General features: G+C 37.8%; 1 protein-coding gene across 3 annotated transcripts in view; it reads right to left on the bottom strand.

Moving 5' to 3' along the window:
• col19a1 (collagen type XIX alpha 1 chain) overlaps positions 1-26,830 on the bottom strand; it is a 127,074-nt gene that overhangs the window by 59,125 nt on the left and 41,119 nt on the right. For all 3 annotated transcript variants that reach the window (XM_023328031.1, XM_023328030.1, XM_023328032.1), the window contains exons 11-14: positions 25,197-25,223; positions 24,614-24,658; positions 5,185-5,229; positions 3,651-3,686 (exon numbers count right to left, since the gene is read on the bottom strand). In XM_023328031.1, coding sequence (XP_023183799.1) covers positions 3,651-3,686; positions 5,185-5,229; positions 24,614-24,658; positions 25,197-25,223 — 153 coding nt within the window. The remainder of the gene's footprint in view (positions 1-3,650; positions 3,687-5,184; positions 5,230-24,613; positions 24,659-25,196; positions 25,224-26,830) is intronic.

Consider the following 26,830-nt stretch of genomic DNA (forward strand, 5'->3'; position numbering starts at 1 on the left):
AGTTACTCACTGCATGAAAGCCTAAAAGTGGGAATTACTTTGACCTTGATTTTTGCATCTTTTATTTATTTATGTTTTTTGATTATTTGGTGTAAGTTCATTGAAAACACATACATATATTTTTGCAGAGTCAAACTGAAATGTTTTACCTCTAAATTTATCAACCTTTTGGATTTTGCATTTTATTTTTAAAACAAAGGGTCCAAAACTTTCTGATTACACAGGCAAACTAGACCTCTTATCGAACTACCAATATGGCAGGGATTTTAGCAGAAAGAGTAATTTTATCCATACAATTGAAAGATTGTTGATTTAGTATTAAGTACATGGTCAATGTGAACCATAAACTCACTCAAGTAGACTTTTAGTCTTGCTGTTATGTAAGTTTATGTTATTAACTTGTTTGTTGCTAAACAATACATTTGTACGTTGCTTGTCAAGGGTATTTGCACTTCCAGCCTATTCAGTTTTTTGTTGCTCCAAAAAAGAACATTATATGTCAATTTGGAACCATTATGTATTCTTTGTAAAGAAAATAATCTTTCAACTATTTTCACATTTTCCACCTTTATTTTGAATCCCATCATTCAAAAAAAAAAAAAATCACAATTGTGTATAAATATTGCTCTATCTTGTTTCTTGAACTGTTTTGTCCATGCTACACTATACACTGAAAATGATTTGCCACTCCAGAGGCAGTTTTCACTGAGTTATGACTGACACACAACATAAATCATATCTAATGGAAAGTTGGAATTACCCGGGAAGTCACCTGTTGTGAAAAAAACTTGTGCGCTGCATTCTGTCACAGACTCAAAGCTCCATACTTCTCTCGTTATCTCAGTTAGATCTACACAGAACATCATTCACAGTCAATTTACTAGCAGAGGACCACGTAACACGTGAATAAACCTTTCAAATGAGATTAACTGCAGCGCGGTCAGTGTTTATGTAGATTACTGCTGTATTTACACAATGATAAAGCCCAGGGAACTGTTCCACCTGTGGCTGACTGTGGGTGATGTGTTGACTTTGAGCCACCCAGAGTCATCAAACTGCAATTAAGACTGTCAGCATCACTCTCTCTCTGTCAATGTCTGCAGTGTGCTGTCAGAGTCCATTTGAGACTGTCGGTGGGGGGCGACACTTATGGAGATGTAATTCACAAAAACACTGACTTTTCCAGCACATCCTGCACAGCAGACCTCTTCTTCCAACTTTTCTTAGTAAAACATTCAGACTCTGCTGAGGGAGTGAGAGGAGCCTTAGTTCACACAGACGCTACTCCAGCAGCAACAGCATGGTCTCACTTCAATCTATTTCATCCTGACTGAAAAATGTAAAAGAAAGGTCACTGAGGACTGCTGTTTATCAAGACGTGTTTCCTCTTCAAAGTTTTTAGTTTATCTCCTCTCACTTATCATTTCGGCCTTTGTAAATGTCTTAATGTGACCGGCTTTACTGTTTTCATCATAACAAATTGAGACGTTTTTCTCTGGGACAGTGTTTTCATTGTTGTGTACCCAAAACATAAATTTATAATGTTATAGTGAAAATGCAACCACAATGTAGACTCATTCATAGCCAGGGAAGAGCTTGCATTTACATGCATCCTGTAAGAATTAAAAAACAATTCAGTGCTTGTTGCTCGGGACATTTTTGCTAACATGTGTAAAAGGTATTAAAGAAAATACGGGAACATTTTTCCTTCTTTATCATACTGTTTTTACATTTCATTTAAAGAAGACCAATAAAGCTTTTATCTTACAGTTTTCTTCTTTTTGTCTTGCTGTTTTAGATAGGGCAAATGTAAAGAAATAATAAGCGATTTCTAAAACATCAAGCTTTTTTACTTCTATAGGTGACAGGGTACTGGGATGGAGAGTGTAAGATGTGCAATAACTCTACAGTCACAAAAACCAGGCTGAATAGTTAGTTTTGCCATGATGTCTTGCTTTTGTTTAATTTTCTCTTTTTAATGACAATCATCGTTGTCAATGTTAGCCAGTTTACACTTTCCAGGAATGAGTGATGAATCCACACACCTGATGAGTAGGAGTGGTCAAGAGGTTGTCCACTACACAATGGCTTCCACTCTCAGAGTGATCACAAGTATTTGCCACTGGAGGCTTGGTGGGCAGCGAGTGGTTTGTAGGTGGATCGGTGAAGATAGCGTGTTGCAAGAAAATTTGTAAGGACCCTGACAGAGGGGCATATCTGAGCGTTTTTGTGTTTATTATTTTTAAATCTTACAATCCATATCTCATGTGCTGCTGGTGAGCCAAATCACCCCTGGGCATCATGAAAATGATTGCAGACCTTTTTTTTTTTGCAAAAGTACGGTATGTAATGGCCATCTGTCAGTTTGGAGTGTGAGCACTGAGTCATGCTGTGCTGTACTGCAGGAGGCACACAGGCTGGGAGCAGCTATTTAACTTGCAGCAGATACGCTTCGACTCACTGAGCGGTGCCATTTCTGACGAGGGAGATCTGTTCCTGACTATTAACCCAAAAAGGTGTCAGTCATGGACAAAAGAGATCCTTCTGCTATCCTTTTACATACATCTGGCTTGTCTGTGCTGGCTTAGAAGGGCAACAAGTGTACAGCTTGTATGCAGCCATCAGCCATCACACCATTCAGGAAAGAAACAGGGTCCGTGTCCCAGAAACGAACATGTCTTGATAAGAAATATGCACATATCAACATTATACAACAAAGAAAAGAATGCAATGAGATCAAGGAACTTAATTTTTGTAGACTTGTCTTGTGTTCTGATGGGGCTACAATAGAGGTGCTTGGACACAGTGAGAATCATTGAATTTGGATAAGAAGTGGGAAGCTTGTAAGCGTTTGAACACTATCCAGACTGTGAAGTACAGGTGTGACAACATCATGTTGTGTGGGTGACCCAGTGCACTTCACAAAATACATAGCACCATGAGGAAAGAACAGTATGGAAAAAAACAAAAACAAAAACAAAACGATAAACAAAAACTAAGGTAACATCTCAAGACATCAGAAAGGACATTAAAGATCAGGCACAAATGGGTCTTCCAAATGGACAATGGTCCTAAGCACACAAGCAAATTGGCTATAAAGTGGTTTTCAAAAGAAAAAGTCAATGTTTTGTAGTGGCTATCAAAAAGTGCTGTTCTAAATTCCACATAAAATGTATTGGCAGAGCAGAATGCCAGCAAATGTATAACCTGACTTGGACACAGCAGTTCTATCAGGAGGACAACTTTCCAATAAGCTACTGTGAGAAGTTTGCGAATATTTAACCAAAGTCATGCAGTTTAAAAGGAAATGCTATTCCACATATAAAGAAAATAAATGTATCTGACTTTGAATAAAGTTGTTAAACTTCTCTCCCACTTATTAATTTACTATCTAGTAAAACATATTATAGTAATTCTAATATACCTAAAACATTGAAAGTTAATTCTAATTAAATGTCACACCATCAGAAAAATTGGTATCAGTCTTTTTATAGAGAGTAGGTGAATTTCCCACCTACACTGGTTTTAGATGTATGTACACAACTTAATTTTTAGGACCCATCACATAATTTGCAAAATGTCCAGATATCATCATTAATAACAACTTTAAATGGAATAAGTTTGTTTTGTGATAAAATTTTAGATATTACCTTGACACTTGCTCCCTCCACGGCTTCTGAAGGACCCTGGAGGAAAAAACCCCCACAAAGGATAATTACTTGAATGATCTAATGGATAGCAGAAAGTTGTTATTCTAAATTACAAATTTAGTTGGTAGTAATCCACTTTGCAGTTGATTTTCTGTGACATTATATTTTCTAACCTTTGCACTAGTATTAAGTCAAATAATAACACAACTGGACCTTGGTCATCTGCAGGTAAATTTGGATTGTGGCTTAGTCATGCACTTCTGACACACACCATGGTTGTTATATTATGCTAATTTGACATTGAAAGCTAACCACTGACCCCATTTGAATGCCCTCAATGTCCTGCTGCCACTGGACAAAGCAGAGTGATGCCCCGTAGTGTGTTTTGAATACAAGATTTCACCCCTGAGATCAACCTCAGCAAAACAGGTGATGATAATAAAATGCCAATACCAGTGGATGGAAGTTAATCTGGCACATGCAGAGGGTCTTATGAGGACATTGCCATTTAGAAATGTCACACCTCTGTTCTGTCATTTTAATCTCCCACAACTCTGTGTCCAAAAAGTATAAGATTTATTAAGTAAGTATAGGTGACACTCTCAGTTATGCTTTAAAGATTTACTATTCAGTAGCTCAATTATACCCAAAACAACTCAACTGGAACATTGACAGTAAAATCAGAACAGTGTCTCTTTATTTCTCAATGAAATAAAGACAACCCCTAATAGTGTCCTGATAGTGCAATCAAGGCAGTCGTGCTTGAAAGTAATTGCACACTCAATGTATCTGCGCTACACAATAGCTAGACTTTCCTGTTTGTTCTGACATCAGCAGGTAAGAGTCTGACAAGCTGTCTCCTCTAATGCTCACTGTTGTTTGTGCCCTTTAGTCAGTGGGTTACCACACAAGCACACACACCCCCACACACGCCACAGCCCCCCCCCCCCCCCCAACACACACACACCCCGTCTGAGATTGGTTTGGACACCTGAGGAAAGGACCATAACTCAAAGACTCAATGGGTCTATGAGACACACTTGCACTACTCATCAATACAAACACATTCAAGTGCTACCTTAAAATACCTTTAGGGGTTTGTGCAAAGACTCGCCTGTGCAGTAAATTTTGAAACAGATCGATACTGTCCATGCATGGAAAGACTTAACACATGTTTTTAACCGTGCACAGAGAATTTGCACGAGTTTATTTTCATTTCTTTTGTCACTTTGCCATATTGCTGCAACACATTGAAGAAATGTTCATACCTCTTGAATGTGATGTTGCAACATCACAACCACAAGCTTTAATGTGAATTATTGGCATTCAATGTAACTGACCAACCTAAGTGTTAAATGTAAGTAAAATGATACAAGAGTATAAAATACACTTGCTTGTTTTTGTGTTAAGCCCCTTTCATACTGCTAAAATTTCAATTATTTAATAAATGTAATTCACTTGTATGTATTTTTAGATAATTATAAATCAATTTATTCTGTGAAGGTATCAGAGGTCTGTTACAGTGATCACTTACAGGTGGGCCTCTTGGTCCAGGCTCCCCCGGCTTTCCTCTCCGTCCCTGAGGAGGATAGAGAAAAGAAACAGAAAAAAACAGGATGAGTAAAGGATGAGTGGATGTACGACAACAGGTGCAGCAAGAGATGGAAGCTGCCAGCAAATAAGGCTAGGCAGCAACTCCTGTCGCAGTCTCTAATTCACTTTTAATTAAGAACAAGAAAACAGCTTAATTGCTGCACCCCGTGTGGCCCACTACTCTTTGTTCTCTCGTTTGGTTTACTGCCTCCTTTCCAGCTGCGTGATTCTCTCAGTGTATCAATCAACCTGAGGAGCAAACAGGACAAGCCAAATAATGCTGCATATTATCACAAAGCAATGTTTGGAAGAAGTCATTTCTATCAGTTTTTTTGAGAACTTGGAAACCGTGAAATAGTAAGAATAATACAACAAAAAATTTGTGGTGTAAATCTGAAGTGAAGCCAAGTGAGTGGTTACATCAACAGATTGTGTGCATGTGCAAAGATAACTCTCCGTGTATTTCTGCACAGCTCTGCAGGAGCAGAGAATAGTTGGATCAGACAGGAGAGGTTCCAGGAACTTTAGATGGCAAGAAGTTTGCAAAATTAACTGCAACCAGAATCAATCCACTAAACAAATGAATGGGAAAAGCCTGATGCACCACACAGGCCTTTACCGGGGCTAAATGCCATTACCTCTTTCTAGTATGGGTTTCATCATCTGTGTTTCTCTGCTACTGTATGTGTTATTGCGAGTGACGCAAAAACACTTCTTTCCTCTGCAGAGTTAGCTGCAGTGTGGATCTGTGAAAAGCTAAGCTTTCTGGCTGCTGAAAGAAAAGTTGAGAATCAAAAAGTGACGCCCCCGAATCTTTCCTCTGACACTCCATATGCACACTTTGATTAACTGGGTCAAACTTGACATGTACGATTGCCTGCAACAAAGACGAGGGAAGGAATTTCTCCTCAGCGAAAGCTACTTCTTTTAATCATCTGTTTGCATGTGTGCTCAAGTTCCTAGGCTGCATGTGTACTTTTATGTTTGTAGTCCAGAGATACCTGGATTATGGCAAAGGAAGAAAGCAAGGTGTAGTAATGCAAATATTAACCCTAATAACAACACAACACAGACCATGTGTGACTTCTCTCTGAAATTACCTCCTTTCCTCTTTCTCCTGCTGTTTGATGTACCAACAAAGCCCTGACCACCATCTTTTGATCAGTGGTGTTAATGCACCTCTAATGCCTCAGTATGGAGGCTTTAATGTGAACACGAATGGGTGAAGTGCTTGTAGAAGTCAAATTGCCTTGATGTGTAGAAGCAGCATCTTTAAACCGTGTAATCTTTTTACTTCATATGGCTGCAATTATAAAACACCTGAGTAGCCCCTTTGAAGGCTTTGCTCTGTTTGTGGCGAAAAAGCTGTCAGAACGGGAAGCCAGTGTTCAGTCAGTAGGTGCTTATGCATGTGGGTGTAACATGCGCATTAAGACAGAATTTTTTGTGTTCAAGGTCTTTTTCTCAAAAGATATGATAATGGCAAGACACTATTTGATTTTTCATCTTTCAGTGATAATTAACAGGTAGGCTCTGAGTCATTGCTATAGTTGAGAAAAGGAAGCAGAAAACAATGTCTTCTTGCTTCATTCCCCACTGCTGCCCTTTCCTCCTCTGAACAAAAAAACAAAACCAGAGTAGGCACATAAGTAATTTACCTGATGAATATTTCATGGACTATTATTCTAAGTAGGTCATGAATTATGCAATTTCCAGAATTATTTACCAACACTTGCCCTTAAAATCTCTTTTAACACCAAAGTACACACTGATTTTATGTTCATTTATTTACATACAATCACAAGAACAAGTGGTACTCCATTTCTCATCAAGAGGACTGAGATCAATAGCGAAGGTTCACCGTTATGAAACTTACTTACATTTTTGAGAACATTTGAATTTCTTTGGTTCTTAATGAGGATTTTGGGGGTTGTTAGCTATTTCCTTGCATATCCCTCTTTAAAAAAGATTGACTTGTACACCTGGAAAGTGTTAAAAAGACAAAAATATTTTATAAAGAATTTATATTGGTTTACTTGACCATCAGTTAACTAAAGACAAATTAGAACTAACGCGTTGAACTACAGTAGATAATCCAAATCTTTGTACCACCTAACAACATTGTGGACTAGTTGTAAAATTGCTGTGGCTGCTTGTTGTGTTTATCTTATTTACAAATTTGCATTTGGCTGTTTCTTTCTCTTCATCTCATGTTCATATGATGAACATGAGACAATATTTCAATATTTTTGGACTCATCTCAGAGAATAATTTTCAACATAATGCAATCTACTGGAGTAAGACTGACAAGGAGATCCCCAGGTAGCACATTATCTCAAATAAATCTGAGCACACGGTGAGAAGAAAAAAATTGGGCTTCAAGCTGTCATCGCTATTTGCACTCAGCAGATTGTCCAAACTGAAACAACTGGCAGTGACGCAGAAGGATAGTTACCTTTAAGTAGACAAAACAGATCCAGACTTTTGAGATAGTCAAGAAAGGAACAACAACGTATTATTAGAAGATGCTCAGCGCAGCAGTTTGCCTCAAGAACCAATAGTGCCCAAAGGACATACATGTAGGTTGTTCTTGCCTGATATAGAGGTGTTTCACTAGTTTGTGTTTTTAAGAACTTGAAGAGCATAATTTGATTAACTTACATTATCTATTTGTACTTGTACCTTTAGTTATTGTACATATAATTAATCAAATGATCTTTAGTATTTTTTTATTCACTTACAATTTTTTATTAAATTCTGTTTAACAGACATCCTCATTCCAAAATATACACTTAGTTATTATTTACGTACCAGATGTTTACTAATGTACTCCTTATCTTAACTGCCATATTATTTAATTACTTACCTATTTATGTATATTCTTACTCATAACTTATCACATATTTTATCATTCATGTAAAACCGCTTGTCAATTTACTACTTATTTGTATATTTATTTACTTGCTTACCTATTACTATTTTTATGATGACCAGAAAGTCTCAAGAAAGGTGAAAAGTGCTGCAGTCACTAGGCAACAAGGATGAAAAATAAAATAAAAAATGAAATTTGATTTTCATTACAATGATCAAAAGATTCAAAACAGACAGTGTGATAGTTCTGAAATAAAGAAATGAGTCAGAATGAAATTAATCAGAAATTAGATTTTTCCATTTGTGTAAAATTTCAAAGTAAAAATATCCATGGGGTTGTAGTAAACTTGACATAAAGGTAAAGCACGCATTACCACAGGGAAGAAGTTTCCGTCTATGAGTCATTTTATGGCAAAGACAACTTCAACTTTATTTCATTATGTGCTTTTTGTTCAGTTATTAATCACTCCTTCTGTGAATGTGATTGTTTTTTAAAATTCTGATTTCCTTCTTCTCTCCTGTCTGCTGTTTTTCTTGTTACCTCACCTACCTTCCCCTGTTTTCTGTCATTTAGCCTTTTTCTTTCTTCACCCAACCTCCAGTGTCTGTTGAATCACCCTGACAATCTCTGTTGCCATGCAACGCTCAGTGTCCTATAAATTTGACAACATCCTAGTGCTTGATTATTATTTGAGCGCTGCAGTGTGAAGCCCTCCTTCAGGTCACTGCAGTAGATTAGATGGAGGTTGAGATGGAGAAAAGCAAGGAAGGACATGATTGCTGAAGAGATGGAAGAGAGTTGGAGAAAGGTGGAGGGATTGTGGAAGAGGGAAAAGTGGAAGAGTCAGAGTTTCAGAAGTAGCTGTCTACGTAAATCAAAATTAAATCACACATTCTCACAAAGTACTTATCTGTTCCACTATAAAAACCTGCAAACCAAAGTGAAAATGCAGATCACAAGAATTAATTCAATTACAGTGCAAGCTAAAGCTACAGTTGGCACAGATCCGAGCAGAAAGTAAAGCAGCCTCATGTAAACTGACGGGGAGTTTGAACTTCCAGTGTAATCCACACGGATCCGAGTCTTTGGCTCCAGCTCAGCGGTGAATTGAAAAGTATAAAGGAGACGGCAGCCATGGGGCTCTGCTCAGTCCTGCAACACAAGCCTCAATCTGAGTGCAAAGTCAACAGCAACGGTGACACACAGCAGAGGCACTCCTTTATGGTGACTTCCCAATCCTTATCCCAAATGTCAACATGTTCCCTGAGACTTTCCATATCGTACAATCCATGCTGGGTGCAGTACAACATAACAGAGGACGGAATTCTCATGTGAAGCACTGAGACGGATGCATCACTAAAACCCATTTAATTCTGATAAATTACCTTATCAACTGGGGTGAGCACAAGAACTAAAGGAGCCACAGAGAAATGATCACTACAGGGCCATGTTCACCCCTAATGCATACCAGAAAACCCAATAATTATTCTACACTTGCAATGATTTTCCTAAATGTTGCTTTGAGAGATCTATTTGAGTCCCATCAAAATGTTATGCTGAACTGCTTGTGTCCTCCAGAAAGCCAAATTACTGACACTAAAACAAAAATTGGACTTTGTGTTCTGGGAGATATGCTCTTTTCCCGACTGAAAAACCTATATGCCACCCTATTTTTCTGAGTGAACCGAGTCCTGCCTGCCTTCAGGGACATATTTTAAAGCCACCTGAGCCTTTTTGTGGAACTCTTGTGCTGGGTTTATAAAAATAACTGCTTACTTCATAAGCAGCTGCTGTATTTCTTTGATAAAAAATACAGTATATGTAACAATTAAAGTGGTAAACGTTTCACATTATTTTGGACTTCAATATAATGACTAAGAAATATGTTTTGATATAACAAAAGCAGATATAATGTTACAGAGAGACAAATAAGTCATAACTCCTTACTTGTGCTACAAAAGACACTGAACTTCAAATATAGACATGTAAGCAATAGAAATGTGAACTTATTTTTTAACCCTCAAAAATAGGCACAAACACAGAGACCGGCTGCCACTGCACAGCCTGTCCAAATGTTTACTCCCTGTTTAAAATGTTTGCTAGCTCCAAAACTATAAGAGGCTGAAAATCTAAAACATACATTACAGATGCTTCAAATCTTCTTTGGGCTTTGGTCAGAGCCACTGTTCCCAGTGAAAACTTGGGACCATTTGCTGCAGTTTTACACACGAACAACCAATTCAAGACAGCATCCTAACCAGTAATAGCTGACTAGAAACAGAATGATTTCAGGAAAAACAGAGACAAAAACTATTATTTTCATTTCAGGCAATGTCAGTGTTGATGTTACCAGTTACATCATACAAAAATGTGCAAAATGTGTTCAGTTCTTAACCAGGACTAGGGCTTTTATCAAGTTTTTAACAAGTTTTGAACCAGCTTTTAACAAGTCCCATAAACAATCTCATTGGCTCTCTTCTGCCAGAGCACAAGCTTGGTGCCACATCAGTGTGTGAATCTAATGTCTCATCAAGTGAATTATATACAGTTTAAATTTTCTAGAGGATGGCAGTGCAGTACACTAACTACATTAAACACAAAATTTATTACAGTATACCCTCAAAAAATGCTTTAATATCATATTTTTCGTTGACTGCTGCTGTTTTAAATAAAATTGCTGTCAGCCTGTTTCTGCATAATATACACAAGCTGTAAATAGTAAAGCACTGCACAGATAACACTATCTGGATATGTTAAAAGACTGGCAGTGAGTAAAAATGGCTTCTGAAATAGTATTTTTTAAGAGTTAACTGCAATGACCTACTTAAAATTTAAGAAGGTTAACGTTAAAACAAACATTGGGAAGATTAAAGAAAGTGTGAGTGTGGTGCTAATTAATGTTGACAATCAATATTTTGCAGCTTTTTTTCTTAAGTAAGGCAGATCAAAAACTAAACTCTAGTTTTAAAAGAATAGTGGTCACAAGATATTGACAGATTGATTGTCTCCATAAAACTACTTTCAGCTCCTGAAAAAAGCTAATTTTTGGAGTTAAGAAATAAAATAAAAAAAAACTGTTCATCAGAGCCAGAGCTGGAGTAATGATCGAAACACAAGCAAGTATTACCATCAGTAAGCTAAATTGTCCACCCAAAAATGAGTCAAATTTGCTAATGTATAACATTGAGACTACCAAAGAGTGGACTAGCAAGAAAAGGACATGACATAGATAACCAACAACCAATATTTTGATTCAAATTAATATATTTTTTTATTATTTGTTTTATATGAGAAATAATCGGACTGAAAAAATATTGACATTATTCACAACATGTCTGATAAGACAAAAGTCTTATCAGACTCAATTAAGTAATTGAGAATAACAACACACACTCAATAAAATATACATTCCCTGTATAAAATATTGCCCATGTGAATGTTTAAACCTAGCACTAGTTTGCATGAACAGTAACAATGTAGCAAGTAAAAGGCTATTGTTATGACAAGTAAACTCATTTAGTGTGAACTCAAGTCACACAAATTCCTGAAATTAAGATTACTTTTCAGCATAACTTTACTATGTTACTATTTTCTATTTCTTCTTGTACAAGGTGTTCACTAACATCTGACTAGTTGGTTGGGTATTTAAAACTGACTGTTAAAAAGAATAAGCTGTGCAAACATTTTTTTGGCTCAATGTATGTTTGAATTTACCCAACCTCCGTTCCATAATAAAAGACCAACCATTTGGGTTAAATAATAACCCAGCAGTGTTTTTTGTGTGTACATTGTAATCAGTCTAGGCATTAATGATGATAAATTAATAATTAGTTAGTGAAAGGACTAAGTTTATACAGTCCAGCATTGTGTGCATTGTCAAAATGTTCACCAAAGCCATTTTTAAAAATTTGTTATCAGTGCTTCTGAGGTAAATATAGATCATACCAATTGCTTGAAATGGCACAAAATGCACTACACAGAGCACGACTGCACCTGTTTGTTATTAAAGACACAATTAGGGGCATACAGTGCAAATTTCCAACTTCTGAGTATGTTCCCTAAATGCCATCTTAGGACACTGCACAATCTTAGAAAAAGCCTGGGCACTGGAGCTTGCAGAGATCCCTCACACTTGGTAAAAGCCGCAATGAAATAGGATTTGTTCCAGTTGTTTACTGAGGGTTAAGAGGAGCGGCCGGGGCAGGAAGAGAACGGCAAAGCCGACAGCTGCCTGGCAGGGTCTCAAATGCAGCTTAGCATTTTTCACCATTCTGACTGGCACACAATGCGCTCTTTAACTCCCAGCCATCTAAATATTCAAGGAAGTATAAAGAGATGCCTGACACTGCAGCCGACTTAAGACACAGCTCAGCTGGCCAAGATTGCACCTATAGTCCCTTGGCTGAAGCTTTCCATGAAGGCTCCCCCTCACAGAGACTCAATCACGGACCCTGTACAACAAAATAGTTATTTGCACAAGAGCCACTAGATGGCAAACTGGTTTCATCACAAATCTTGTGCATGGGAGGGTATAAAGCCAGTGATGAGACTGTAGGCTCTCTTTGAGAGAGGATGGATGTCCTCAATGCATGAATGTATGATGTGTGTTGGGTAACATCCCTAATTAGGCAGTCTGGCAATTAAAGACTGAATACTGTAAAGGAGATTTTTTTGAGGGCCTACAAAGATAAGAAGAAGAAAACAAACACAAGACAAGAAGCTGTATGAAAGTGAGAAAATAATTCCCATTCAGCATTACATGTCTTTTCAGCCATCACAAAATAGCAGGGGACAGAGGTGATAGTACAAGGGTAAACAGCGACAAAATGCAGCATAGTGCTGGTTAAAATAATCATTACAGAGCATTTTCAGCAAACCTCCTGCTAATAACTAGTACACAGTGTGCAAACACCGAAGCCAAAGGCAAACACAGGAAGCGCAGACAGTAGATGTCTGTAGAAACTGAGCCACACAGGTCCTAAGGGAGCCTGAATACAGCTCTTTACAACAGCCACGTTTCTACCACATCCTCAGCCATGAGTTTTAAGAGCTCATTGACTTTAACGTCTCCTAAGGAGTGGAAAGAAGGCTGCTTTACTGTATGAATTTGCATCTTTATGTGGTGAGGAAGTGATGATAAATCTATATTTAACTATGAGCTCAATACCCACCCATCAGCTGAATGTCTGCACAGCGTTTCATAGTGTTTCAGTGCAAGCTGGTTGCCTATTGCATTGACTCCTCACTGGGTCAGCGAGGCATTTTCAATGTTCACATTCCCAAACGGATGCTGTTATTAGTCTTGGCTGTTTCACAGTTTTACAGTCTCATCTGGACTTTTGGCCATACTATTCATACACACCAGATTGCTCCCATCCTGTGTTTACAAATACAGAGTGTTTTATGTCCACAATATCTAACAACTGAAGAGAAAATGCACTTTGAATAAACCCTGATTCATATTACAAACCAAATATTTAAGGTCAGGGATCCACAGGGTGCTCGCTCTATGTATTCTGTGGTCCACAGCAAGTCTCACGCTTCATATAACCAAGCAAAACAGATTACAAAAAGGTCCAATACAGCACCATATGTATGATATCAGGTCAGTACCAATGCATTGCTCCCTTACATTCCATTAAAGTGGACACAGATGGATGTATTTAAATTGGTTGCAGGGCAGGATGACAGTGTGAAAAATCAGAATATGGATGGTAGGCTGTAACAGGGCTGTAAGTGATGCAGCCTCCCACTACCACGCCTCTGTGCTCTGCAGCGTTCAGGGCTACTTCTCCCCCCAATCCAGCTTCCTATTCCCATGCAACACTCAGCTTTTCGTGTCTTCCTCTCTCCCTTGACTGACTTGGGGGAAAACGACTGACAGACTGAGCTTACTTGGGGTTCGCTCCAATCAAAGCATCAAGGATCAAAAATGTCTGTTTGAAGGTATTCACATTTTAAAACCATGGATTCTCTTTAGAGTGACTGAAAGTATTGCTTGTGCTTTCCTAACAGCTTGAAGCCATTGAGGTTCTACAGTTTGAATGAGTAAAATTGTGCCTAGTCACCTCCTGCATGTTGACATATTTCATTAAATCAGTTTTGCTTACCAGACCGTGTTTGACACATGACTCTCTGATAGATCTGACCTTGGCAGCTTTAAAGCTGTTTAGAAAAAAATGGTAAACATAAAACTTGTGGGGTTCCCAGACACGTTGTTAATTATATTCTGCATTTTATATAGACGCATTCTATTTGTTATTGTTTAAGGACTTGCTCAAGTGCAACTTTCCCCTTTTTATTACTTGGTATTACGTGCTTCTTTAGCTATTTATGTTTTATGTTTTTATTATTTTCTCACCAGTTCATTAATCGTTTCTCATTTTCTTACTGTCTCTCTTACTCTCCCTCCATCAGTTGCTTCCTTCTTTCCTTCCTTCCTTCCATGTATGCTTATTTACCTAATTGCGCATTACTTACTCATGTACTACCAATTTATGTTTTATCTATTTTAGGTTTAGAATTTACAGGTATGACCCAAAATTAGGCCGGGTCGGGTCCGATGTTATTTAACGCTATTTAACGTTATTTGCTTGATGTGGGCTCAAGTCAGGCTTCTGTGCCATGTTTAATAAGCCTGTAATCCATCTTGCACAGAGAAAATTGGACAAAAATGCATGATATAAAGTCGTATTAATCTACCTACTAAGTAGGCGGGAGTAGGCAGCTTACCCTGTTGAGGAAAGAAAAAAAAGTAAGGTGCAGAAGTTAATTAGACTAAGCACAGCACACTGCACAATAAATACGCAAGCGGTCCCGCCCTGCTCTGCTCCTATCAATCTCACATCCCAGATGATTTGCACTTGACTCACCCTGCGGTTACAACAAGCGACAAAATGGTCTAAGAACAAAAGCAGTAAAATCTTAATTAAAATGATATGTTGGGTTTATTTTGGACTCATGCCTCTAATTAAAATGAATTAATCTGGTCGGATTGGGTCTGGACAAAATGTCTACGAGTTCGGGCCGGGTTGGATCTACACGGCAGCTTTCCTATCTACTTATCTATTCCAATTTACTTACAAGTTATTATACATGCATATTACTTACATCCCACTTACTTACAATAACTTGCATGTTATTTACTTATTTCTTCCTCGGAATATATATTTAACTACTTCTTGAGTATTCTTTGTGCATTTTTCAACAGCTTAGGGTAACTTAGTTCTGATTGATTAAAACTTTGGCCATTTCTTACATATCAGCACATTTCAAAATCAGTTTTGCTTACCCTATCATGTTTGACATGGGATTCTGACAAATCCATACATTGCGTGCTTATGTGGTAAAATTATCTCGTGAAAAATGACTGTAGATGTGTGAGTGAGGGGCTGTGTTTGGGCTAGCTACAACAGGTCTATGTAATACTCAAAGGGTGGGTTGACCTACATTACCCCTTGTTGAGCATCAGTTTTTCACACCTAAACTAACACACATCAACTTAGTCACACACACAAACATAAATACACAGAAAATATAGAAAAGCCACAAACCAAGGTGCAATCAAAGTGGCCCAATTAAAGTCTTGCCTTCTGTATTCATCCCTGTAATTAATTGGCCAATTAATGCATGTTTATTCTGGACACTCATAGATGTAGCAAAATTCTGTCTCACTGGGAGGGACGAGAGTCAGACAGATAAATCAAAGCTTTGTGCATCTGTCCTTGCATGTGCCAAACGCTTTCCCCTGTAACCCTCTGCTCTCCCAACAGGGCCCAAATGAGAGACCTTTTCATAGCCAATCAGGTCAAATCTTTGTTTCATCCCCTCTCCCAATGCACTTGACATTGACAAGATTAATTGCCTTGTGCTCTGGGCAAACGTGTTACCTCGTAGTGTAATACAGGTGTCAAAAGCATGCCTCTCTGATTTTCCTCAATGTGAATGTGTGTAGAAAGGGGGAGAATAACCTATTCTACTTTGTTCTGCAAAGGGTTAATGAGTCTTCTGCTGGCTTGTAAAATCACAAAGGGTGTAAAATCCTGCCATAAAGTCTCAGCTGTGAGCCCTGCTGACCTGTAAATTCTTCTCTCTGTGTTTCTCTGTCATTGAGCTTCTGCAGGTCAGGCCAAAACTGTAACTACACATCTACATCATGCAGCTGCCTTTAAACACTGCTTTAAAAAGCATGCTGTTTGTATAGTAATGGGCTGTTACACATCTATTTCTATAGAAAAATAAGAGTAAAGCATATAGTGCTATGAAAAGGTTTTACCCTCTTACAGATTTTTTAGTTTGTGCCTTTTTGCAACAGCTAAATGTTTTGGATAATAAAAATCATTATAACCCATAGAATACCTGAGTAATTGACCACATGTGGAAATGTAGTTACAACTTTTGAAATTATAAATTAACTGTAATTGACATTTATTTTTGGTTTGTTGTCATGGTCAACTTCCAGCTGGGTTATTGCCAGAATTAAGTTTGATCGATCCATCCATCAATCAATCCGTCCGTCGTCTGTCCGTCCGTCCATCCATCTGTTCATCCACCTAACCCTAACGCTAACCCTACTTATCTGTTATCTGTTATAATTGACTGGGCAAAAGTGATACCCATGTGAAATTTCCCAGGTTAAAACCACTGCTGACTAATGAGAACACAAATACTTTCTTCACCAATATCCACCTCACCTTCATACCAAGTTCATACCAAAAAGTATGAACCATCTCACCTTCATACCAAAACATTGTAGTGGTAGTGTGTTAGTTTGGGGCTGCTATACCCCTGAAAGAGCATATCTTGCAGTTTCCTGCATTAAGATGAGGTGAATTTTGGTAAGGCAGAAGGTCAGTGACCCAAGTTCACCTCTTTGTGGTGAATGAAAGCAAAATGAAGGTTTTAGAGTGGCCTAGTCAGGACTCAAAGCTAATTGAAATGCTGTTTGTTGACCTTGAACAAGCCATGCTCCAACACTTTCCTTTGTGGCTGTGTTAAAAAACTACTAAGAAGAGTAGGGTCCTCCTCACCAAAGGAAAAAAAAAACGGTTATTTTCGGTTATTCCACAAACATAATAGCAGTTGTTGTAATAACAGTTTGAATGCACTATAAAACCAATAATGTGGTAATGTTTGTGTGAGTGTATTTGATTTGTATGTAATGTGACATAAAAAGTGTTATTTGTATTGTAAATGTGAATCCTAGTTTACCTTCTCGTGTTTATAAAGTGTAAGTATATATATAAAAAAACAAACAAAAAAAACATGTAGATCATCATTACACAGCATCCTTAATTAGACAAGCAGGGAAAAAAAAGACTGAATCTGGCTCCAATCAAGGTGCTGTTATTTTATGCATTTACTGTATCACCAAAATCAACAGCAGCCTCCCATGGCGAACTTCTGGCAGGAAGGCTAGTATTCTCACCAGGGACTCGTTACTTACTAATCTTGCACTGCAGGTGCTCTGATAGAGGTCAACAGCCTGCAACAACGACGGTTCAGATCTGCTTCCACCTATAGAGTAAGAAGTCACTGCCAAATGTTCCATTGCTCCCGGACTACAGCCATTACTTCCACCCCATCACTGCCAAAGCCCTTGCTCGTCTCCAAAGATGCGTAGATCATCGAAATTAATCTCAGTCAAGTGCATTAGATATGATATGAATGTCATCCATACTGTGCTGCCTCAATTATCTCAAAGCATTTGCTACATCCTGCAGAGGAGAGGCATCTACATTATAGTTAGAGCATGCATGTGATTTGCAGAGAGTGGCATACTCTTTCAAATTAGGTTAAATGACAACATGTATTAACTGCACAATGAGGATACGTACCATTAGGTTAAAGTTAGATGATTGTTATTGTATCACATCTGACACTAATGCCTTGACCATAGAGAAACCCAACTAGGAAAGCACCCATATGATAATGGTGCCAAGTTAAACTTTCATTTTCTTTTGTTTGACACAAAAGAAAAATAAATCTCTTAAGTTTACAAAGACATAGTGCTTTGGAGGCCACATTTACTTTAATTTGTATCTACAGGGCAAACAACTTTTGAAATGTCTCATTAAAAGAGTGAAAGTGGTGAATACGGGGGGGAAGGGGTGGAAACCAGGGCTGAGGTTAGGACATATAGAAAGCTGTCTCTGTCATTCACTTCAGAGCACACATGAAAAATGTAAACATCTCAATTTCCTCCAAAAGATGGAAATTACCTCTCTCTTCTGTCAAGAAGTAGACCAGTCCAGTCACCAAGCAGGCATGAGACAGGCCATCTTCCCTACTGTTTTGACAGATCAAATCGATGCAACTTCAAAGAGCCTCAACAGCTGCTGTTGACATTACTCAAATTCTAAGATTTTTCAGACACGAGGGAATAACAAAGTGTTTCTGATCAACCGTTTGTGATGTAAATTAATGAGGAATATTTCTAGGAAATCATTTTAAAATAGTAGCAGCACATGTATGTCAATTGATTACAAGTGAAGTTTGAAAATACACAGTTGTTTTCTATTAAAACTGACTGAAAGAAATATCTTTAAACCACCTCCTATGAGGTCTCTATGTCTCTATGTGTTTGACTGGTCTAGATTACTAGATTTACTGAAGCATTTGTGTTGAAGTAACCAGTAAGACAACATGAGATAGAGCCAGTTGAAGTTAAGAGCATATTGTGTGACTGTTCAATACCTCCTGCTGGCCTAAGGGCCTCAGAGTCCTTGAATTCATGCAGGAATTTTTTAACAAAAGTACTCGTTGAATGGAACCCCCACAAAAGTTGAGTTATCATAACTCTTACACCACAAGGTATTTTCCCTTTTTTCAATAGATACAATGCCGGACAATGTTTAAAATGTATTTCTAGAATATATTACCACAGATTTGAATAAATGCATTCCCTCCATCCTCCAAAGGTTAAACTCCCATTTTGTCTGTGAACAAAACAACAAACTTTGGCCATCCTCCTTGACTCTGAGCATATAATAAATGTTTAACTGGAAGTGGGCCCCGATATGAAATTCTGCTTGGGGTCCCATACAACCTTGGATTGGCTGTTAAATTGGCAGTTAAATTCACACGTATTTCTCGTTCAGTGCAATGTTTGTACTCATTGCCACTATATCTCTGTGAAAAAAAGCATTGCCTTAAAAACCCTTTTCACAGTTAGTCATATATAATTTCAAAGGGAACAATAGACGTGAAAGCACATAGTGACTTGGAAGTGAGTAATTGCTGTGTTGGACACTATAATTAGTAACCATGGTGGCTCTAATGCAGGAAGACAGAAAAGGAGAACTGATTCCACACAGAATAAATCACCTGTTAGTAAAATCAAAAGCCTGTCATTTCTCACAGTCCGTCTCTGTAATGTTTCTCCGATAACCATCAATAATCTGGTGGGATTCTTTCATTACTATCATTGATGTGGCACATTTTTGTAGGAAACGTTTCCTCCCACAGTTCAGCTGACCTTTAGTGGCTTCTTCCTCTGTGTTTTGTATTACCTAGCTAGCAACATATTCTAGGCCTTTTAACCTTTTTTATTCTGTGAAACAAACACGAGGTATTCAGACACAGCTGGACAGTCGTAATAATGGAAAATGTCACGACTCACTCAATAAAAACTCTGCAGCAAAGAATGTGAATTATTCACAGCAGACTGAACACACCTCATAACCTCACAAAAGTCACCTCCATGGTGCTCCATGAGCAGCCACTAGCCAAAAACCCAGCTACTTTTTACCAACTGTGTTAAGCTGTACGTCCTTTAAAGATAAAGTAAAAAAAAAAATGCTTTGTTAAATCTGAATATATTAGGGAATAAATAGATGAAAAGGAAAAGGCCTTAGCTTCATTATTAATTTGAAGAATTATGTCTATAAGCAGAACAGAAGCTCCTTCCTTCTTGTCTGTTTTTTTTTCATTGTCTCTACCACGCAGTCTAATAAGAGGCTGTGCAGCTCATCTGTCAACTGTGTACATTGTCCAAAGCATAGTTCTATGGCACCTTAACAAAGAAGAGACCATTTAGAGAGGGGTTTCAGACTTTCAGTCATGTCTATAAGACTTTGCAAGTTCAGTCAGTTCTTGGGTTTTAACACATAAATATGTGATTCTCAAAATATGGAATCATTTTTGTATAGAGAATGAAAGCAAAAGTTAACATATACCAAGACCACATATTATTTTTAGCCATTTTGATTTCAAAATACGTCTGAATTACGATAGGAATTGAATGAAATCCATTTTAAAACAAGTAATATTATATAATTTGGTAATTTATAGATTTGGTTGAGCAAATCTGGGTTTTTGTTTGAACAGTCTTAAGTCTTAAGTCACTGTAAAGACAGTGATTGTCTTTACATTGACAATCACTGTGAAACAGCATTAAAAGAGAAGATATGGCTTTTGCTCATCCTTCCTGCCTGCCAGTGTGATGTGACCTGGTTAGATGTGCCTCATCTCTTTGAAAAACCAGAATTGAGCATAGTCTGCTGCTATAACACTCATCATTAATAATTACAACCTACTCATTTTAAAGCAAAGCACCTAGTTTGTGAAAGGGCAGAATGACTTTTCATGTGTGTTTTGTCATTAAAATATTCAAAAGGGGAACATGTCAGCAAATACCTCACATTGCATTGAACCTCAGCTTAGAGAGATGTGAATTTGCTGACTTCTTAAGCCATAGGTCAGAAGGTCCTTTAGAAAAATAGGATAATATTTTGAATGCTTGAGGTAAAGTGTTGTTAGAACATTATTGCAGCTTACTAAAACCCAGCAAATAAAGCTTAATGTTAAAGTTCCAAGATATGCTCTGATAATTTGAATTTTCAAAGTGATTCATAATCCAGAAGGAACCTGCTAACGTTCTTAGGTATGATCCCAGTGACTGTACTGAACCCACTCACTGCTTTATGCCAGCTACAGAAGCAGTGTATGCTGGGAAGTCTTGGCACAACATGAATAAGCCAAGCCCGTAGAGGCGTTCCCATGTACTTCAGCATTAAGGAAGCAGTGTGTGCACTGTGTAGGTTTTCAGTCCTATTTTGAGCGAGTAAAATTATGTAATTTGTCACTTTTTTAACGCTCCCTGGCACAAAATGCACATTACTTTTGTATGTGTACAGAACTTCAACATGCTCACACTGTTGTGATGCAGACAGGCACTTCTCTGCCATTCACCCTGAATGAGCATACCTAATACTTGGCTTTCCAAGTGACTAAACAAAAACTGTTTAGCATGCTTGTCTTTCACCTCCACCATCAGTATGGAGCAGAGCCAGCGTACAATGACAACACTGAGCTTAGAACATCATTACTGAGTGTGATGAATATTTCAGCTCACCATAGACAGCACAAGGGACATATCATTTTTACCAACGATCCCCGTCTTCCCTTTTGATTGGCTATAATGGGCCTCTGAATCCCAGAGTCCTACTCTTGGCCTACCATTCTGTATCAATGCTGCCCAGATTAGACAGAACCAAGCACATTCACATTATCACTAATGGAAATGTGCAATGTGGGAACACATTCCCATTAATTACTTGTCATGGTTGTCACCCTGACAAACTTGACCAGACATCGATCAAGGTAATAAGACAAGATCAAGATTCTGTGGATATTAGTTACAGGGTTGCAGATGGGTTTGGGTGATTACCCTTGATATTCTCTGTTGCATATGTTGCTTTAAGCTTTGGAGAAGGATCCGAGAAAATGGCATCATTCCTCTTTTCCCCACTACAATGTCCTCCACATCTCCTTGAAGTAAATCTAGATGGCTTAGAGTGGTCGTATTTTGCTCAACAATAAATTAAAGCGGACAGTTTGAGAGATGGTCAGGCTTGAATCTAAGACTTTGTGAAAGCTTTTCACTCCCGGCTATTCCATGAAGGATATAGAGCAGTCCTTCTGCATCAAGTCTTTCTGCATCAGTTGTATAGCAGCTGTAGCTCTTTGCAAAACCAATAAGATGCAGGCATGGCCAAGAATTGCTAATTGGGTGAGAGGCTCTGATAATGATACGTGCCCCCTCCTTCCTAAAATAGGTTGTCAAACTGCAGAAACACACAGTGGTCAACAAACTGGACTCCATGTGACTCTTGGAGCTAAGAATAAGCAGAAACCTTAGTACATTAACAGTCACGACGAAGTCAGCCAACCATCAAAGATGAGGTATTAATAGATCAGAACTGTGTCTTCAGCAGCAACAACAGAACAAAATCTGGAATTGACTCTTAAATGCCTTGTAGCTATTTACCTATCAACTCTTCAAAGAAGTGTGTATGGTAAAATAAAAAGGGAAAGCAAGAGGGTACAACATTAGTAAGAGTAGCATTCTTTCTTCTTTCATGCAGTTATGTTTTGAATTTCATCATCAAGATGTATTTCAGAACATCCTGCCGCTAAAGCTCAGTTTCTGTATATCCCAGCCTCTTCTCAGGCAGGGTTATGTGTTAAAAAGCAATATGACTAATGATGTGGAGACAATAGTATCAAAACATCTGCGCTCACTTATTTTCTATGGGAATAACTTCAGCTACAACAGATTCAGTAACTTCATTCAGTGAAATGATCCATTGAGGAAAAAAGCACAGCTGATCATTCAACACAATGTTAAGAGACATATTCTGATTAAGAAGGGCAAAATTCATGACAAACACGTATCTACATGCTTTGAGCCGGCTGCCATCGAATTCATGAAGTTCGTTTTATATTTGCTTGACATAAAATGAATATCTCCCTGACCTACTTGCGGTTGCGCTAAAGCTCTCATGTGGATTTTATATTTTGCAGCAATATTTTCTTCTGTTTTATAACCATTCTATGTAGGACAACCAAAACTACACAGCTCATATTTTATTATTATTTTAGAAAGACATTTTCCACCCCATCCCCAAATTCTTGTCTGCTGTTAGGTCAAACAAAAATATTCTACATGCCACCATAATTTCATGTTCACTCTATTAATATTAAATCCCTTTGAATAGACTAATAGACTTGTTCAAATTTGATTAATTTGTAATGATGTCTGTTTCACAAACCTGCAGAGCTATTTTCAAAATGCCCAAAAGTTATTAAAGACATGGTTTGTGGTCAGAATTATGATGCTATGTATGCTATATATGAAGAGATTGTTATAAGCCAATAACAGCCCGATGTCCTTGAAAGTCCCTCGGAAATAAATCAAAAGTAACCGTTAACAGGATAATGGGTGCATTTCTGTAAGAGCTCGGACTCACTGTGAATACTTGCTTGATGGTATCATTAAATAAAACAGATAAACTTAGAAGCAACCATTAAAGTCTTTTACTGACACAAATGATCCAGAATGATTGCAGAGAGCCACACAGTTAAGCTAAAAAGTATTCATGCCTATGGTACATTTAAATTCAAACTAATCTTTTAATTTAACCAACATTTTATTTTCACTAGAAATGATATCAGAGTTTTGGAGTGCCCCAGTCAAAGTCCTGACTTAAATCTGGTTGAGAATCTGTAGAGGGAACAAATAATTTGGGTGAAGACTTGGAGCTCATAGTTTATGGCTGCATTGACAATGAAAATTTTCTACTGATTATTGCGAAGGGCATAAATAATTTTAGACATGCCATGTTTTAATGTAAGGAATCAGAAACAAACTTTGTGGTTGTTTCTTTGTGCAAATGGTTTGGTCCTAAACCAAGCTTTTATTCATGCCATAATCTAACTCAGAGGAGACAAGAAAAAATTATTTACTCACACCATCTGCACTTACCTTCACACCGTAGACTGGATAAAGATTGTTTATTCCTTTATTTAATCAGGTAAACCCCATTGAGATCTAGATCTCATTTTCAAGACGGACCTGAAATAAACTTCACTCCCCGTCGGGGAATCGAACCCCGGTCTCCCACATGACAGGCAGGGATACTCACCACTATACTAACGAGGAGGTACAAATGGTTTATAAGACTTAAGGCTCAGAATTTGAGTCTGAGTCTTTAGAGAGAGACTCTAAGCCAAGTCTGAAGTCTTTGTAGCTTAAATGCAACTCGGATCTAAGTCGTGAACTTGAGGCACCGTGTCATTTAGACATCATTTAGCAAGCCAGACACATTTATTCTGCAGCACGTTTACTGCATTAAGAAGTGACAAATAAATAAACATGACATTATATAGCCATTGAATCAGTCACGGACATTGTGTCTATTCCAAATCGAGCTTTTAGAAACTTAATACTACCCAACAGAGCTACCCACTGGGACGTCACCACGTGTGCTGCCAGTCATACTCTGAGTGTGTGCATGACCCTTTGACCATGGATCCCATTCATTAATTGTCATACAGCATGCCCTCACGGACTCTTCCCTGTTTTTTTAGGCCCACTGCCATGAAGGGTCACATACAACAACAGCCACTCAGTAGCTGTTCCTGCAGGCTAAGACCTCCTAGTCATTGCAAGATCAAGTCAGGCCACACAACTGGTTAACTGTCGCTGTTTACTCACCCTCTTGCCCTCTTTGCCTGGCTGACCCGGCTCTCCAGCTGATCCCTAGGGGAAGGACATGTATTATAGAGAATTAGATGCTATATTTAGCAATCTACAGAGACTTTGTTTTGCATCTCGTGAAGTCTGACACGAGCTGATGTCTGCAATGCAAGTTGTCAGCAGACCAATGGAGTTTATTTGTAACATTAAGATTCAAGTTAACTCAACGGATAACAAAAGAATTAGTTTGGTTAAAATTAAGTGCATAGGTAGGAAGGAGTATGTAAAGTTGTAGTTTCAATACTTGAATAGCTTCTAGGTGACTTCTCCAATATCTCCTTAATAGGCAATTTGCAGCCTCAGTTGATCAGGGCTTCATTCCATTACTCTATAAAGTATCCAGATAAAAAAAACTATTAGCAACCTAATCAAGGTGTATTCTGAGTTTATGTTCTTGTTGCAGAGTGCATATGGTGATTCAATAGCTTCTTGTCCAACCTAATAGATGACTGGAAGAGAAAACATGCCAGGAGAACTTTGTTCAGCAAGAAAAACAATCATTTGTTGGCATGTTTTTTTAAAGTGTGGATCTCGATTTTACCTTTTCTCCTTTATCTCCTCGAGGGCCCTGAAAGAGTTAAATTAAAACTTGTTATTTACAAGAAAACAAAAGCATGAGCTCAAAACTATTTGAAAACAACTTAGAAAAAGTGCATTGCAGAAGTATTCATGACACTAAAAATTCTCCACATCTTGTCATGTTACAATGATGCACACTAACAAATTATTTTGGACTGTATGTGGTTCATACAATGGTGTATGAACCCATTGTATGTGGTTCATACACCCACTGAATATGTGTGTTTGCACACAGTGGGCTAAAGTAAAGAAAGAAATTAATACTTTTCAAAATCTTAATAGAAATAAGTATTACACCAAAATCAAAATACAAATCTTATTCCTATTACTCTGAAATTTCAGTAATTTGTTTTTAGTAATACAAGACAAATGAACACTCCAACTCAGTTGGGGTGAGACAATGTAGCAAAGTTCAAAGTTGGGTTAGCTATAGAACAATATCCACTATTTTGAACATCGCATTAATCACTGTTCACTCCATCCTCTGAAAATGGCAACAAAAAACAGGATATTGTAAAACCATCAGACCCATTTTAGTTGATCATCTATTCCCCAGTCAAATTTATGATACAATTTCAGTAAAATGTTATTTCAGAAGACACCAAAGTTAAACCTTTTTGCCTCCATGCAAAAAAAATTATCTGATTCTGGTGGAAAACTAACACTTTGCATGATTCTAAATATACCATCTTCATTGAGAAATATGTTGGTGGCAGCATTATGCTGAGGGGATAATTTTCTTGAGCAAGGACAAGGAAGCTGGTCAAATTTGATGGTAAGTTAGATGGAGCTAAATTAAAAAAAATCCAAGAGGAAAATCTGTCAGACGCTACAAAAGACAAAAACTGGAGCAGGAGGTCAGCTTTATGCGGAACAGCAACCCTGAACATGCAATCAGAGCTACAATGGAATGGCGTAAATCTTAGCATTTTCTATACATGGAAAAGTTTAAATGGTATGAATATTTTTGCAAGACACTGCTTAAAACCTTGAGGCAGTAATTTCTAGCCCAAAATTTAAGCAAGTATTAACAATTAAAATGCTTTTTTTCAGATAAAAATATCAACATGTATTACATACAAATAATATGAAGGGTAATGAGGTCATTTTCCTTGATCAGGTTGATATGAAGAGAGCCAAGTCTATAACAGTCTCTCCTCATACCTTGCTGGGTATGAGCTTGGGAGAGAATGCAGAGTCATCAACCCCCCAGGCTGCAGAGTAAATACAAGACCATGAACTTCATGTGTCCACTTTCCAATTTCTGCTAGACAATTCTTCATTCTTTCAGTGGGCAAAAGTCACACACACACGGCTGATTTTCCAAATACACCCTTATAAAAAGGTTTCATGTGAGTCAGTTGCTTTTGCAAAGTAATGAGGGAGAAAGAAATAAACAGCACAAGACGGCAGACAACCCAAAAGATTTTGCTGATTCATCTATGAAAAAAAGACAGCTGTGACCTGTGATGCTTTAAATTAAATATGCCTCAGTCTTTCAGCAGTTGTTTTGTTAATAAATCATCATATTCTCCTCTAGTCAGATCGTGCTCTCGGTTTGACCTCAAGCAACAAGCAGTACAATACAACTGCTCT

Source organism: Xiphophorus maculatus, chromosome 22 (genome assembly GCF_002775205.1).
Source record: "Xiphophorus maculatus strain JP 163 A chromosome 22, X_maculatus-5.0-male, whole genome shotgun sequence".
In the NCBI taxonomy this organism is placed as follows: domain Eukaryota; kingdom Metazoa; phylum Chordata; class Actinopteri; order Cyprinodontiformes; family Poeciliidae; genus Xiphophorus; species Xiphophorus maculatus.